Genomic DNA, 16,176 nt, shown 5'->3' on the forward strand with positions numbered 1-16,176 from the left:
AATGTCAACGATGCGTTTTGAAATTGCATCGACTCAAATTGTGCGTTCAGAATAATATTTAACATCATTATAAAAAAAACAAACGTTTCTTATAGAATTTTAAGGTTTATGACTTAAAATCATGAAATAAAGCTAAATTTGGTATTTTTTATTAGATTCTCAAACCATTTATTTAATGATAATTAATATCGAACAAACCATTATCATGAGCGTTTTACGTTTTGTTATCTGTCAAGCTACTTAAACACGCTCCATCCAAGGTCAAATTACTTTCCCCACTAGAGGATAAAACGCGTTTTTCCCCGCTTGTATTGAAGGATAAACGACAACTTTCCGAGCTAGTGAGGGGAAAAATCATGTTTCGCTTCGTCCGAAAACATTGCCAAACCTTTAGGCCGAGCCGAAACTATGTTTTCGGTAGTGCGAGCAAAGTTTCGGTTACAGTATAAAAATAATGCTAAAGGTAATGCTAAATTTTATTGTTATGTTACTCAATGTTTATGTCATCAAATTTAAAACCTATTAAGTACCATCAAAAACAAAAATAAAGGAGCAATCGATAGGATATCAGTGATATCACTAAACAAATCAATGATACTCAACCAAAACAAAGTTTGAAATATTTTACGTCACAACACTGATAACAAACCAAACCTACCTATTTAGAATTAATTCAAAATTCCATCAATCACTACACTTCCACAATTTCCACTACGTTTTCTACGTTTTCTCGTAAGCGCGCGCGCCGGCAGCCTGCCGAGCTTAAACTCCTCGTATCACATTCAGACTTGAGTTAGGGTGCGTCTTACTTTAAACGAAGTAAATTGAACCTTATAAACTGTAGTTAGACTCTATATTTAAATGACAGACCGAACAGCGCGCTCGCGGCGCAGTGAGCCGCTGCCATTGAAATATAGAATGTTATAACTGCATAAAAAGGTCCAAATTCTTTTGGCTAGTAACACGTGTGAGTCCAGACCATGTGATCTCACGTTGAAGGCGGACCGCTCACAATTATGCGGAGGTCAGAAAGTCGTTAACTTTTTTTTTAACTTGCTAATGCGCTGGACTTGTGATTATTTATATTTATGCCAATCGATTTACATTGTGATGTTGTTTATGATGGGATTTTATAAACTAGGCTCGTGAGGAGATGGGTCCTATCAGGAAAATCCTTCCTCAAAAACCGTGTAGGTGGGTGTAAGTAACATAAAAGCAATGTAGCATTGGAAAGTTTCCAAAATTTTAATGAGTTCTACTTGTAATTGTTTAATGTTTTTTTTCTAATTTCATACTTAGTAGTTTTCCTTCATAGTTATAAATGAAAGATAATTAGGTACCTACCCAATTTTTCAGATTTTTTTATCTGATTGGCTCTGGAGCCTGATTCAGCTTGAACAACTTGTTACTTTTTGAACTAGTTTTGATACGACCTTGACGCTCGTCTACTCTTGATGATTGGCGTGTACATCTCACGCACGAATTCACATTATCAACTGGTTGTGAAATCTGAATCAGCTCCTTTTGATATTAAGGAAGTCGTCCGAGTTGACATATTGATAACGGCTCGGTCCGATGCGGTAGTTGACTCTTAATGGACTTCGTTTCGATAAGCACACAAAATTAAGATGTCGCAATCAAGGGTCATTGACTTGTTATCACTCAGATGCGTTGCGGTCACGGTTTCCAAGGGCTTTTTTATTTATGTTAAAATAATAATATATAAATTTGTTTGGCTTGAATACCTAACCTAATACAAATCAGTGCGCCATATGTGCTATTAGGTAGCTACAATCTTTTTAGGGTTTCGTAGTCATCTAGAAACCCTTATAGTTTTGCCATGTCTGTCTGTCTGTCTGTCAGAGGCTTTGCTCCGTGCTAGAAAGCTGCAATTTGGCAGGAAAAAAAGATATAAAATAATAAGTGCTATCGTACATTACTCAACAAAAACGTAGCAGATTTTAAAATCTTAAAACCATAGACTAGATCATAATATCTCTGAATTAGAGGCTCTGATAATGACAACTGCTGTTTCCTTGACAGCAGCCGCGGCCAATGCCGCGTGTTGCAACGCTTGCAACAGTTGCAACCCGTTACAATCTTGCGCAGGTTTGGCAATATCGAATATTTGCTGGTCGGTATCGCGATCGCGGATATGTTTCCTCTATGGGAAGTTTAATTCCGTTTCTATATCGATCGACGCTAATTAATAAATATTTCGTAGATACCTAGATTTTTTTTATGCCATGATCGGCTCTTATGTACCCAATTCATATTTTTAATTTCGCGTCTTTTTCTATTGACGAAGTTGGCTTGCCAGAGTACCGAGTCGAAAGTAAGGTCAGAAACGCGAAATTAAGGTAAACAGGCCGTAAGGCAAGTGTACATGCTCGTACCTTTCTTACGGGCCTTTTCAGGTATAAATAAATTGTTGATTATCTTCAAAATGAAGCTAATTAGACTAAAGGTGTCTTTGAGAAATTATCTTAATTAGAACTCAGGCACGCACCCTTGAAATTACCGAAGTTAAAAAAAACAGGGTGTATAGTAGATAAATATATACTTAGACACATTAGATACAAGTAACATAGGTACAATAGGTACATAACTCAGAAACAAACATTCGTGATGAACACACAAATAAATTAACGGGATTCGAACCGGGACCTCCAGTTTCGTATTCTTCCCCACCCCAGACATTATTATTACCGACTAGGCTAGTAGGCCGTTAAATATCAAATCATTATCATATTTCTACAATCTGAATGTGCCTCGATAATAAGGGTCCTTGGCAGCGACCAATCCAATGCCGTGTTTAAGAAACACGTTGCAGCTCGCGTGTGTGCCAATATCGACTGTTAGCTGCCAACTTCCCTTTTCTTTTTTTTTCTTTTTTATGAAATAGGAGGCAAACGAGCAGACGGATCACCTGATGGAAAGCGATTACCGCCGCCCATGGACACCCGCAACACCAGAGGGGTTGTAAATGCGTTGCCGGCCTTTAAGATGGGAATACGCTCTTTTCTTGAAGGTTTGAAGGTCATATCGGTCCGGAAATACCGCAGGCGACAGTTCCGTTAGTTTTAACCGACCTTTACGGAGCTAGGTCTGGCTCTCGATGTCTATTTTCATCTGTAATGTAAAGTAAATAGGAAGTATTTATTATCGAGAGCCTAGGTGGCGCGAGGCGAGATGGCCATGCGGTGGTTATGGTTCCTCTACACAATGGGTAGCGTTGGACCAGCGATATGGCCATGTGATGGTTGAGAGCACGTGATGGAATGGGTGCGCCCGCCGCGCCATAAGCCATCCGACACCACTCCCCTCTCTACACGCTGGCCAATCTTAGTGAGTATGATGGCCCATTGTATATAGGAGCCATGAGCTGTGGCAATGACCTTGGTTCTCTTGTGGTTTGTACCCAGATGCATCGGTACTTATCGTAAACGTTTTATGGCTCTTCAGTAAGCATTGCAAAATGAGCTAGCCTTGAGTCTATGTAACGATGCAATTGAACAAAATACCTATAGATATATACTACTAGTGTTTCACTAAATATTCGCTGCAAAAGGTTATTATGTATTTTTCTTTGATTTCTGCAAATCTAAAATAAAGGGAAATTATTTTAGTAGCTAAGTAGTCTTGTAAGATGTTTGGCTACCTAAGTCAATATACATACAGAAGCGTCGAAACTACTGAGCCGATTTTATGAATTGGTTTGTTAGAATTTGCTAAAGTTTTAGATAATAATTTCAACTTAGTAAATAGTTGACCCTAGCTGCAACCTGTACTCGTACTTACACTTGTTCTATTCACCATCGGCGCCATTGCGGATTCCGCTCGTACTTTAAACTCCCTAATCTCACAACACATCACAAGACAATTCAGTTAGTCAATAACATTGCTGTACAAACTGTACATAATTTTTAAAGTGCCATCTAGTTGTAAAACTACGCGTTAAAGTAAAACCAAAGATGTCGTTACTTTTTAACTTTTACCACAACGCCATCTATCTGCAGCACAAAGACAATATGTAGCGATGTTTTGTTTGTGTCAATTAAACCGGGTATTTAGGGTGCTTCGCGAGAAACACGTGAAAACCCGTGCGGCGCGTGCGAGGCAGCTTCGATACTGCGCGGGGGCATCTTTCCTATTGGTAACCCAGCGCAAGCGAGTGTTAAGCAAACTAGTATTATACATATGTGCTCCCTTAATGCAGTTTTGGAGTTAGTTTTGAGATAGGTATTGTAATTTTATAACCCCCGGGTGTTATATGTTTGACGCCAATGTCTGTCTGTCTGTCTGTGGCATTGGTCTGTGACGGATGGACCGATTTCGATGGGGATTTGTACGTGAAAGCGAGTTTCCTTGGTTCTTAGCGTTTGAATAGTGCTAGCTTAGTGATAGAAATCGATTCAGCAGTTTGAAGAATATCAGCTATTTTCCAAAATGATGCGGGACATTTTTGGCATAAAATGGATTTTTTGGCATATAGTGTAGGGGGTTATTAATTTAATAAAAAGAAGAAATACATTTATTTGACGCCACAACATAGTACATAAAAAAGAAAAGCATGCAGACAAAAAAACATTTGGACGCCAAAAAGGATAATAGATAGTATATTGATTGTTTCTCTTGCAGGAACCCGACCCCGGCGCCATCTTCCCGTCTCCCAAAATGGCCGCCAAGCACCCGCACAGACGCCCGTCTTCTAGTCATAGACCAGCATGCAGCACTTCCACTACCGCCCTCTGTGGGAGGAAAGGCGATGGCGTTCTGGAACCAAACGTTATGGAAGTCAATTTCATACTAAAAATGCCTTATTTTTGGCATTGACTTTCTTGGCATATAGCGTAGAAAGTTATTATAATTTTTAGTTTAATAGTTGTGATGCAGTGGAGAAAGGACATTAATTTAACCCAATTGTATCATTTAATTTTCAGTTGGTTTGAGAGCAACGATGAAGATCGGAATGTGAAAAGATCATACCTGGGCTGCCTAGCTGGAGGACGTCCAGTCGCACGCCTCTGGTATCGCTGGAGCGACATGGTGGAGGCGGATCTGCGCGAACTCCGAGGTAAAAATTGGCGAGAAGTAGCACAGAACAGAGAGAAGTGATGCTGCCTTGTGTCGGAGGCCAAGTCAAATTTTAGATCACTGAGCCAACGGAGTAAGTAAGTAGGTAGTATAGGGACCGTTATTCGCGAGAGGTATACCTACTTATGCTGGCGGCTGTCGTTTGGAATGTGCAGCCTTTCACAAGTGCAATGCGGCCTCGAGACAAGCGCGCGCGCAGCCGATTATGCGCCGACGCCCATGGACCATGGACCTGGTTTTAAAACCGATTCTCGAAAATAGGGATTAATCGTAAAACGATTTCACTTTTTTAAAATTTTTAATTTTTTAATAGTCTAAAATCATCATCATTCGCCACACCACCTGTTGTAGATGCTTGTTGTGGCGCTTGTGGGTTTATGGGGCCCCGCATCGCCTCCATCCTCCATCGCATTAGAATTTAGAATACGGGAAGGGATATGGGTAGTGTAAGTGCCTGCATGGTGCCTATACGTTTGTACGATGCGGGTACCATAGGAAAAAAGCTCTTTCTCTAGTTTTAAAGTCGGTTAGATGAAAAGCCGTAATTGGGTGTTTAATGATAATTATTAATTTTTCAGCCCGTACCTATCTCTTTGCTTTCAAAAAAGAATATCTAGCAGAGAAAGCCGTATTTGACCGTTTTATGTCGTGTACAACACTACAAACGCAACTACTATAGGTACTGGGAGGGCTATTTGACTCAGCAAAATAAAAGATTTGACCTGGCTACCACAATGGTGATTACTTTCTTTTAATTTTAACAAGGAAAGTGTTCATGTAGCCATGTCACACCTGTCGTTTCATCGAATCAAATAGGCTCCCTGATTTTGTGAATGCATGTAATTTAATTATATTGCTAGCGCTATCTTGTTTGAGTTTGGGAAACAAACGTTAATGGAATTTTTCTACAAAAGCTTCCTTACTCGCATATTATATTAAGCAAGGAAATTTCTAGGAACTTAAACTTTTATTTTAAATTCTATTCTTATAAGAAGTAGGTATTTACTGAGCTCTAAGCTCCGTTCGTAATTATATTTCCAAGAAACGAATAAGTAGAGGTTAAAAACTCCTTTCATATCAGCATAGAGTAACTTATACTAGAGCGATACTGTCATAGTAAATTTTGTAACCCCAGTAAATTCACTGCCATCTGTCGACACACTTTAAAACTAAAAATGAAAATTTATAAAAATACGATAGAATGTATTTAAATATAGATAAATGATTTTTTTTATTTGCATTAATTATTTTTATGATTTTGACCCATGTTCTTTCACTGATATGCGTTAAAATTGTTAAATAACAAACGAAACCGTCAACGCCATCTATACGACTGTAAGCCAAAACTAGTAGCGCCCTCTGAACGAGAATCAAATTTTCTTGATTTTCGAGGCACGTGTTTTCCTTAGACTGTATCCATCTATTACGGAGTTATATCTATCTTTGATATCAGCTACACGAAACGCCGTAAACAGGTAATGTTTGAGTTCAAAATAATTAACGAAACCGAAAGTAATGTAATTAGTATTAGTACAAAAACAACAATAATACAATTATTTTCTTCTGAACTTGTTGTACGTTTGGTTCCAGAATGCCATCGCCTTTTCCTCCCACAGAGGGCGGTAGTGGAAGTGCTTGTCTATGACTAGAAGACGGGCGTCTGTCCGGGTGCTTGGCGGCCATTTTGGAAGACGGGAAGATGGCGCCGGGGTCGGGTTCCTGCAAGAGAAACAATCAATATAATATCTATTAAATGGGGGTTTTTAATGTTTTAGTTTAAAAAATAAAACATATTCTCCTGAGGCCAAAATACAAAAAAAAATCTACTACTACCGCGTTTAATTTCGCCGCTAGGGGCGCTAGTGTAGATGCAGGTCTTTCAAAATGTAAAATGCATAGAAGTTTTGGGGGTTTCAAGCTTTTTTATCGGGAATTTTCACTCCTTATTCATAATTGTGGTAAATCTTTGTGTATCTTTAATTAATCATGGTAAACAATAGATATAGCTCAATAAATGTTAGTGGTTTAAACAAAGTGCCAACTAAAATTTTTGCAAAATTAACCGGTTGAAAAGTGGCACATTTGGACGTTAAAATACCTTTGTGTAGGTATATTAAGAAGAATTTTGAGATCTGTTTTTCTGGACCTACATCCACAGTGGCGCCAACTGGTGACACAAAAACGGTAGCCCTCATCTCATTAGAAATCAATGATGAAGAATTTTGTTGAATTTCGTTTGTTTTGAAATCGAATGAAACAAAAGAAATGTAATTCTATTCCATGTGAAAATGGTTGAATTGACATTGAAGTAATTATTACTACTGGTAGGACCGTGGGCTTTAGGAGGATATGTTTTTTAAAGCTGGAGGTATATTTGACTCGCCGGAATGACATCAAAACAAGGCTAGCGATAGCGAGGCAAGGATATGCGATTATGCAGCTATTGGCTAATGGTCTATTGTATAATACTTGCAAATTTTATGGTAGGTAAGTAATGTTCCTAATAGGCATACTGTCTGTGTGGAGACTATACAATCTTGTAACTACGTAAGTATACTATGTGCACAATCGTGGGATGTAGAATTTTGAGGATAATGATATCATTGATACCAATACGTATATAAACTTACCCAGATTTTGCAAAATTGGTCCACATTTTACTAACAACATCCACTATATTTTGTTCCATCAAATAAGCAGTAGGGAAAAGTGGCTTAAACATATAAAACAGTTCATCAGCGTGTGTAGCTCCAGGAGCTTTCCCCCATCCGCAGAAAAACTTGGCCACATTCAGCCAACCATCATAGTCTAATCTATATGTAAATATTGGCTCCGTACTTGTTTTAAGAAGCAGGTCTATTGTGGCTAAGACTGGATACGTAATCCCAGTATCACCTTCATATTGCGAGAACTCCACAATAGTCTTCTTTGATATGGCTTTATCACCCATGTATAATTGCTTTAACTTATCAGCTATAGCTCTTTTCTCTTCTTCGTCTTTAATGTCGAGATCTCTTGGCAAGGCTTTGTAAAAATCTAACTTAGCTATTGTTGTGTCATTCTCTTTAGCAGTAAACATATACCCTTCTGCATTGTTATACCCTATTATAATTGGCACTTTATGATAATTCCCTTTAGATATAAGAGTAAAGGGTTTATCTGGCAAGAATTGCTCAACGCCTGTTATCTTTGTCTCGACACAAGGCACGAAAATGTTTTCTGATAGAACTATGTCCCCCTCTTTTCTTGGTACTCGAGTTTTCATCAAGTGCTGACTGGATTTCGTCATCAATGTCTTGTATATTTCGCTTGTATTCTCTGTGGTGTAGCCAAACTGTTGGACGTATGACTTAGCAACTTGTAAAGGCTCAAACTGAAAACTCCACGGAGACATCGCTGTCCCGCTTTGCATGATGGCTTTATGGAATAGTCCTTTCGACATAGGTGATATCAAATGGTAGGAAACGGAAGCTGACCCTGCGCTTTCTCCAAAAATAGTAACATTATCAGGATCACCACCAAACGCTCTAATATTCTTCTTGATCCATCTTAAAGCTGCAACTTGATCCTTCAAGCCAGCATTGCCTGGGGCTTCCTTAGTGCCTAAACATAAGAAGCCTAAGACTTCTAATCTATAGTTGAATGTGACGAGTATAACTCCATGCTTGACTAAATACTCAGGTCCATAGAGGAAAGGAGATCCAGAGCCATCTCTAAAGCCTCCGCCATGGATGAACACGAGGACTGGAAGGGAAGACTGGGGATGGGAAGACTGGGGAGGAGTGTAGACATTCAGGACGAGGCAGTTTTCCTGGCCCATAATGATGGAGCTGGTGAGACGTTGGGTGCATTTGACGTTCTCGTCGTAGGCTTCGAAAATGCCATCCCATTTTGGTTCTGGTCCGGGTGCCTGGAAGACGCGAAATAGTTTTATAAGTACCGTTCGTATTAAAAATATCTGTAGGCGAGCAAAAATGTATGGACACATTGTTCGATTCGATCGAATGAACTCGCTGTGAAATAGAATCAGAGTAAACCGTTTATTTTAATGGTCATTCTAAACTTAGCTATTTTGTACTTTACATTATTGAATATTTATAGGACATTTACTTGCTTCTCAATCTATTACGTGAGTAATTGCTAAATAATGCTGGATACCCTTTTCTTTGCCGCAGTACACACAGGGATAACAAACTATACTGATTGCTTTATTATTTGATGTTAAATTATTTTGTCTACTTTGTTTATTTTGTTTATGCAAATGTATTTTATTGTGTTATTGCAGCAACAAATAAACGCCTTATCTATCTAGACTAAACCACTGATACGCTAATATGTTAATTTTATTATGTTACCTTAATTACAATGTGTAAATTAGAATTAATAGAATAGAAAAACTGTACTATTGTGTGCCCTTACAGGGTGTCATGAACTGGCTATATAAAATGTAACACCTTATTATGTACATGACAATGCAATATGGAATAAATGACTAAATGACTAGCTAATCTGTACCTGAATCAAATAATGGTCTAACCTGAAACCGACGATTGACAGTGGCATATGGTATGCTCAAGTACGCGACGTGCGAGCCGTCATGCGCGAAGCTCCCGCGCAGCACCCCGCTGCTCACGCGCAGAGGCGCCGTCGGCTGCCGCGCCAGCCGCGCTGCCCATAGCGACCACAGCACTAGCCACTTCGTGCTTAACATGGTTTAGCGGAGTAGCGACATCTGTTGAGAACATAGTGTACAATTATGTATCTATAACAGCAAATAACAGTGTGCACCGAATCATTGTTGCAAGTGTCGCTATTTTTTTTAAACTCTGGCGTATATTCTTATTTAAGGGCGCCATCTATTGAGCTCTTAGAAAAAGTAAAAAAAATACGTTACATGTTCGTCTTCGGGTCACAAACTTACATATGTATACCAAATTTAAACTTAATTGGTCCAGTAGTTTCGGAGAAAATAGGCTGTGACAGACGGACAGACAGACAGACAGATGCACGAGTGATCCTATAAGGGTTCCGTTTTTTCCTTTTGAGGCACGGAACCCTAAAAACACTATCTAGTCACTGTCTAGAGGCGTCAGTATATAAGAATAGGCCTAAAATGCTTTTAAGAGGCTTTAAATCTCCTCGGCGTCTTATATTTGTCAGTCTTCACTATTTACTGGAGTCTGTTGTTGTTTTGTGTTGGCATAGATTCATAGAGAAACGAAGTGTAAACACAAAAGGAATGTCATCTTAATCGAATTTAAACTATCGTGAGACATAATTACTAACTTAGCTAACTTAGCGGTTATCTCGTCGCGCGCTGCGCGGCGCGCTGCAGTACGTGACGCCCGCCCGTCGTGACCGTTACTCACTCAGGCACTGTTAGTGCTTAAAAATAGAGACCTAGGCTCTTCGAAACATGTCGCGCGAGTGACTAAAAATACGTGTGACACCGCTAAGTTAGCTAAGAACGTCATCTTGTAGTTTTGTTTGTTGTAGTTTTTTTATGAATACAACGGTATTGCTTGAAGAATAGGAAATAATAATCAAAGTAAATAATGTTAATAACAATAGAATTGTTTTAAGCCTTTTGTTACGTCAATATTATTTATTGTTTTATTTTCCTTAAACCTTTTAAAGACTTCAGATAGAGGACAAAACGACAAAAATGAGAAAACATGCTACTTTTATTTACTAATATAACCGGAAATATTAAGAAGTGGAAAAATACCGCTTGAAATAACCAGTATTTTTTCCAATTAAAAGTAATAATCGTGGTTTTTAGGGTTCCGTACCCAAAGGGTAAAAACGGGACCCTATTACTAAGACTCCGCTGTCCGTCTGTCTGTCACCAGGCTGTATCTCATGAACCGTGATAGCTAGACAGTTGAAATTTTCACAGATGATGTATTTCTGTTGCCGCTATAACAACAAATACTAAAAAGTACGGAACCCTCGGTGGGCGAGTCCGACTCGCACTTGGCCGGTTTTTTCATTAGGTATCTCTGCCTCTGGCTGTACTTTGTTAACCGATAAACATGTAGGTCATGTAGCGAATAAGTTTTAAGATCAATCGCAATATTGCAAATTATAGCTTTTTTATTTAACCGATCTTCATTTTTCTGCTAAACAGCAAATTTTTTGATCGCTGGGTATCTTCTACACAGTCTGTCTTCCTTTTTTATTCCCTCTTATTGTCAATATTAACATAAAAAAAGTAAGCTAGGTAAATCGAGCCGCAAAACTAAAAAAAATGTCTGTGTAATTTTGCAGCTCGCTGTTTATAAATGTGCCATTTTCAATCAAAAGGGTACTTATTGTCGGTTGTCAGTAAGGCGCTATTTCCATACAGCTTCATTGAAATCAACCTTATTGACAAGCGACAATGTGGTACATTTTGGTTGGAAATGTCACAAATATAGCAATGAAAAACCACTCTGTATAAGTAGGAATGTTCTACTTATTATCTATTCTGTTCAACAGGTAGAAAGAACGCTAACAGGCAAGCAAATGTGTGTCACACGTTTTTGTCGTGTTTCGTAACGCATACATACAATGATAGCATTGATATTTGATAGCTGTTCAATAAGTGGGGTGTTTAAAAACTAAAACTTAATACCAATTACACTGAAGAGCAATAAAATCTGGACACTTTATATGGTAATTACCATAGTCGTTAGAGTTTAAGATACTAATGCCATGGTTGAGCGAAAACGAGTCATGATCATCGTTAATATCGTTACTGCTACTTTTTTCACTTCGCCCTTAAATCATTAGGCTTGTAACTATCAAGCATAATATTTACAATAAAATAATATAATAATAATTTCAAATTATTACATCAGTGATATCATTGATATCATATGTATTTATCTGAATTATGTTTAAGGACTAATAATGGACTTAGCAGTGAAAAGAATCCTACCTTAAAAACTTTTCATTGAAATAAAACTTGTTTTTCGCACATATTGTAACATTCCGAAACCTGTCGGAAACTCATTCATTTCTTGCGCATTCAATTCCAAGTTCAAACTAATTTTAAAATGCTACTTACGGTTGTTTTTCCTATTTTCTTAAACTACATTTGAAATCATTATTTACATACCGCTTTGTTTGTCAGCTCCATTTAATAACAATAACACTTCAATTTTTACATTTCACGTACACTTTTAAAAATTGCCTACTTAGAGTACAGCTATCAACTGTCATTGATACTATTTGATACAAAAAGTCAACTTAGATTAAACAGAACAAAACAAATGAAATTCTCAACTTTGACACACGTTCACATCGCACCGGTCTTGTGTATGCAATGCCAAAGCGAACACGATACACGATGTACGAACAGCGACACTTTTGACTAATCAAAGGTAGGCTATATGTCGTTGTAATAAGGCTTAAGGTCAGTTAACTTTATGAGCGATGGTAGGTAAGTGCCTGACCGGTTTTGCTAACGATGTACGAGTTTTAGTAACCGTCAGAATGTAAAGAAAATTACCACATTTCGGTGCCCAAGAGCGGAATTAAATTATGTCTTCAAAAAAACTACTTTACCTCATTATCCTTAGATTGGTGAGAAGAAATCATTCTCTTCTTCTTCTCCTTAAAGGCCGGCAACGCTCTTGCAACCCCTCTGTTGTTGCTGGTGTCGGATGGCGCGCGACGGCGACGGTAATTTCTCACCATCACGGCGATTCGTCTGCTCGTTTGCCTCATATATCATAAAAATAAACATATCAAAATAATACGATTACACAACGTTGTTGAAAGTACAGTACATTTACATTAGTTATTAGCTCGACCAAATTTCAAACTGCGTTGTTAATGTTGTTATCACACGTCATATCAACCAAAACCCGTTCGACTGATCATCAGTTGTTATTTAATCACCATTACGTTACTATGTTCATTCTGTGATTTTATTTTTGTTTATATTGGAACAGAATTGATGTAAGTATTCATAAGCAGAGGTTAGTTTTTTTATATATGCATTTTATTTAGTGCCTCCAATAAAAAAATAAGCCTATTAATTTCTTACAATTAATATAACATATGTTACCATTTTTTTTGTACAATAAAGTGATTTACTACTACTACTATAACTAGTTGACAAGTTTGTCAATATATACTTGTCTTATTAAACTTAAATACAATCAAATTTTATCCCTAACTTTTCTTCGCAAATTCTCCTTAAATTATTGAAATCTGTCAGATTAAAAACATGACTGTTTTGTGATTTAATTTTCTTTAGGTGTCAACGTGAAACAGCCAAACCATAGTACCTAGTGTATCAATTTATATAGTTTATTTTGAAGTATAAATTTGCCACCAATGCGCGTGAGCTCGTGCTGTAGTCGCTTTGGGCGGCGCTGCATTCGACGATTTGTACATCCTGAGAAAGATCACACCATAATCTCAACAGATGGTGCCACTCTGATAACCCATGTTGAGCACGAAGTGGCTAGTGCTGTGGTCGCTATGGGCGGCGCGGCTGGCGCGGCAGCCGACGGCGCCGCTGCGCGTGAGCAGCGGGATGCTGCGCGGGAGCGTCGCGCAAGACGGCTCTCATGACGCGTATATCGGCATACCGTATGCCACTCTACCAGGAGACAGTAAGTTTCAGGTTCGTTCATTCTTAAACTCAACTAGTACCTCGTCAGACCCTCAAAAAAGGACAAACTGTACGTCTACACAAGTCTAGCACATGCTGAGCTTGTGACCCACGGCCAACATGTCTTTGAATCAGATTGCTTATTAGATAATACGTAACCTGTAACTCGAATTTAAACTATCGTGAGACATACTAACATTATATTGTTAATTGTTTGTACATATTGCTACCACATTTCTGTATCTATCATGTTTTGAAGTTATACATATTCTCTTATCAGAAAAGGTGCAATTCAGTCGTTCTGGTCTTCATATTTCTAGTCTACTAATAATATAGATTGTAGAAAATTTAACATATTTAACTTGATTTCTTTCTTATTTCTGCGCAAAATACGTACATGTTTTTCATTATATTTCAGGCACCAGGTCCAGAACCAATTTGGAATGGCACATACGAAGCTATTGAAGACAATGTAATGTGTCTTCAATGTCAAAAGAATCCTTTTACAGGAGAGATTATAGATAAATCTGTGGGTCAAGAAGACTGCCTAAGGTTAAACGTCTACACACCTACGTTCTCTTTAGATTCCATGTTGCCTGTCATGGTTTTTATACACGGCGGAGCTTTCATAGAAGGTTCAGGTATTCCCTTATTTTACGGACCAAACTACTTAGTGCCTAAAGGAGTTATATTGGTGACGTTCAATTACAGGCTAAACCTACCAGGATTTCTCAATCTAGGAATAAAAGAGGCTCCTGGTAACGCTGGAATGAAAGACCAAGTGGCAGCCCTCAGGTGGGTTCAGAAGAATATTAAAGTTTTTGGAGGAGATCCAGATAATGTCACGATTTTCGGCGAGAGTGCTGGCGGCGCCTCGGTGTCTTACCACTTGCTGTCTCCAATGTCCAAGGGACTTTTCCACAAAGCCATCACCCAGAGCGGCTCTTCTCTATGTCCGTGGGCTTTCCAAGCGAACCCAGTTCATAATACTCACCGAATAGCAAAAAGTTTGGGTTACGATACGAAAGACCCAAATGAGCTGTACAAGATTTTGAACAATCTGCCGTTACCTGATCTAGTTGGTATAAAGTTTCCAAAAGATTTAAGACAAACAATATTTTCCACACTTATGTATGCCCCTAGTATTGAAAAAAAAATTGACGGAGTTGAAGCTTTTATGTCGGAAGAACCATACCAATTATTGACGAAGGGTAATTATACCAAAGTACCATTAATTATAGGATCAACAAATGAAGAAGGTTATTTCTTCATAGGTGCAGATGATGCTGTAGTAACTAAATCTATCCTCGATTTTAAACTTGCATTGCCTAATAATGTTGAATTTCCATCAGAGGCAGAGAAAAATCGTGTTGCTGGAGAGATTAGAAAATTGTACATGGGTGATGAGCCTTTGTCAAAATCGCCTTCAGCAACTGTAAAACTCTCAGGATATTACGGAGATCCATTCCTAATTTACCCGTCTTTGGCTGAAACTGAGTTATTGCTTCAGTCAAGTGATAAGCCTATCTACAACTACTGTTTCAAGTACAGTGGCTGGAGGAACGTGGGCAAAGCCTTTGCTGGAAGAGATTTTCTGTCAGAGTCGGGAGCGACACATGCAGATGACCTGTTCTATTTGTTTCATCAGCCCTTCATGTCATGGCTGGCGTGGTTTGACAAGGAGATGATAGAAAAAATGACGACTTTGTGGACTAATTTTGCAAAGTACGGGTAAGTAATAAGCATCCACCGTTTTATCAAACTGTGGTTAAAACATATTTTTGGCTACTCCTTGGGAAGCAAGATAAGAAGATTAACCAGGGTGATTTCTGTTCCAGCGATCCAACCCCTGTCACCTCAGAGCTCGTGCCGCAGCGCTGGCTTCCCTCGACGGCCACAGACCCTCGGGCCTTTGTACTAGATCGAGAACACTCCACCGTCCCTCTGTGGTTCAAAGACTCGCTCATATACTGGAGGGACTTGTACTACAAATATAGGAGGAAATGATTGTGATCTCGGTTCTTAGATGATAATAAAAATTAGATTTACTTTGATGTTACCTTTAATGTGGAGAAACTGTCGATATCAAATTATTTAGATTACCGTTTGGCAAAAAGATTGGCTCACAAGGGCTGGGCTACTGTGAGTATGGAGAAAAAAAAAACACTGCTTTACAATGAGATTTTAATATCACCGTTAGTTTCAGGTTTCAGACATACCTTACCGCTAGAAAGCTAATTTTAGGAACTGGAATTTTAAAAACATTTTGTGTGAAAACGTGACTATCGGATTTAAAATCAATTGAACAGATAAGCCAAAGATAATACGCCTGTAGCTTAACATTTAGGAAGGCAACAAAAGCAAGATGGCAATACGGCTATAAGGAGTATTAGGTATAATAATAGCTTTACTTGTCGCAACACATTATTCAGCATTATTCATTATATTAAAGTTATATTATTTAACCAGGA

The 16,176-nt window shown here is 38.3% G+C and overlaps 4 protein-coding genes across 4 annotated transcripts in view; 1 reads left to right on the forward strand and 3 right to left on the reverse strand.

Annotated features, from left to right (window-relative positions):
• Window positions 1-3,843, reverse strand: part of LOC134749488 (uncharacterized) — a 35,707-nt gene extending 31,864 nt beyond the window's left edge. Inside the window, exon 1 of the mRNA XM_063684428.1 lies at window positions 3,802-3,843. Within this exon, the coding sequence (XP_063540498.1) occupies window positions 3,802-3,828 (27 nt within the window). The 5' untranslated portion in view covers window positions 3,829-3,843. The remainder of the gene's footprint in view (window positions 1-3,801) is intronic.
• LOC134749465 (protein VAC14 homolog) overlaps window positions 1-16,176 on the reverse strand; it is a 429,047-nt gene that overhangs the window by 260,884 nt on the left and 151,987 nt on the right. The gene's annotated exons all lie outside the window — the stretch shown is intronic.
• On the reverse strand, window positions 6,625-12,393 carry LOC134749473 (acetylcholinesterase-like). The gene is made up of 4 exons (XM_063684409.1): window positions 12,200-12,393; window positions 9,635-9,829; window positions 7,728-9,007; window positions 6,625-6,816 (listed from the first exon to the last, which is right to left on the reverse strand). Exons 2-4 carry the CDS (start codon window positions 9,806-9,808, stop codon window positions 6,651-6,653), a joined length of 1,620 nt encoding a protein of 539 aa, XP_063540479.1. The 5' UTR covers window positions 9,809-9,829; window positions 12,200-12,393; the 3' UTR covers window positions 6,625-6,650.
• LOC134749491 (juvenile hormone esterase-like) lies at window positions 13,493-15,770 on the forward strand. The gene is made up of 3 exons (XM_063684432.1): window positions 13,493-13,717; window positions 14,124-15,436; window positions 15,544-15,770. Exons 1-3 carry the CDS (start codon window positions 13,538-13,540, stop codon window positions 15,710-15,712), a joined length of 1,662 nt encoding a protein of 553 aa, XP_063540502.1. The 5' UTR covers window positions 13,493-13,537; the 3' UTR covers window positions 15,713-15,770.

The sequence above is a fragment of the Cydia strobilella genome, chromosome 18 (genome assembly GCF_947568885.1).
Source record: "Cydia strobilella chromosome 18, ilCydStro3.1, whole genome shotgun sequence".
NCBI classification, from domain to species: Eukaryota; Metazoa; Arthropoda; class Insecta; order Lepidoptera; family Tortricidae; genus Cydia; species Cydia strobilella.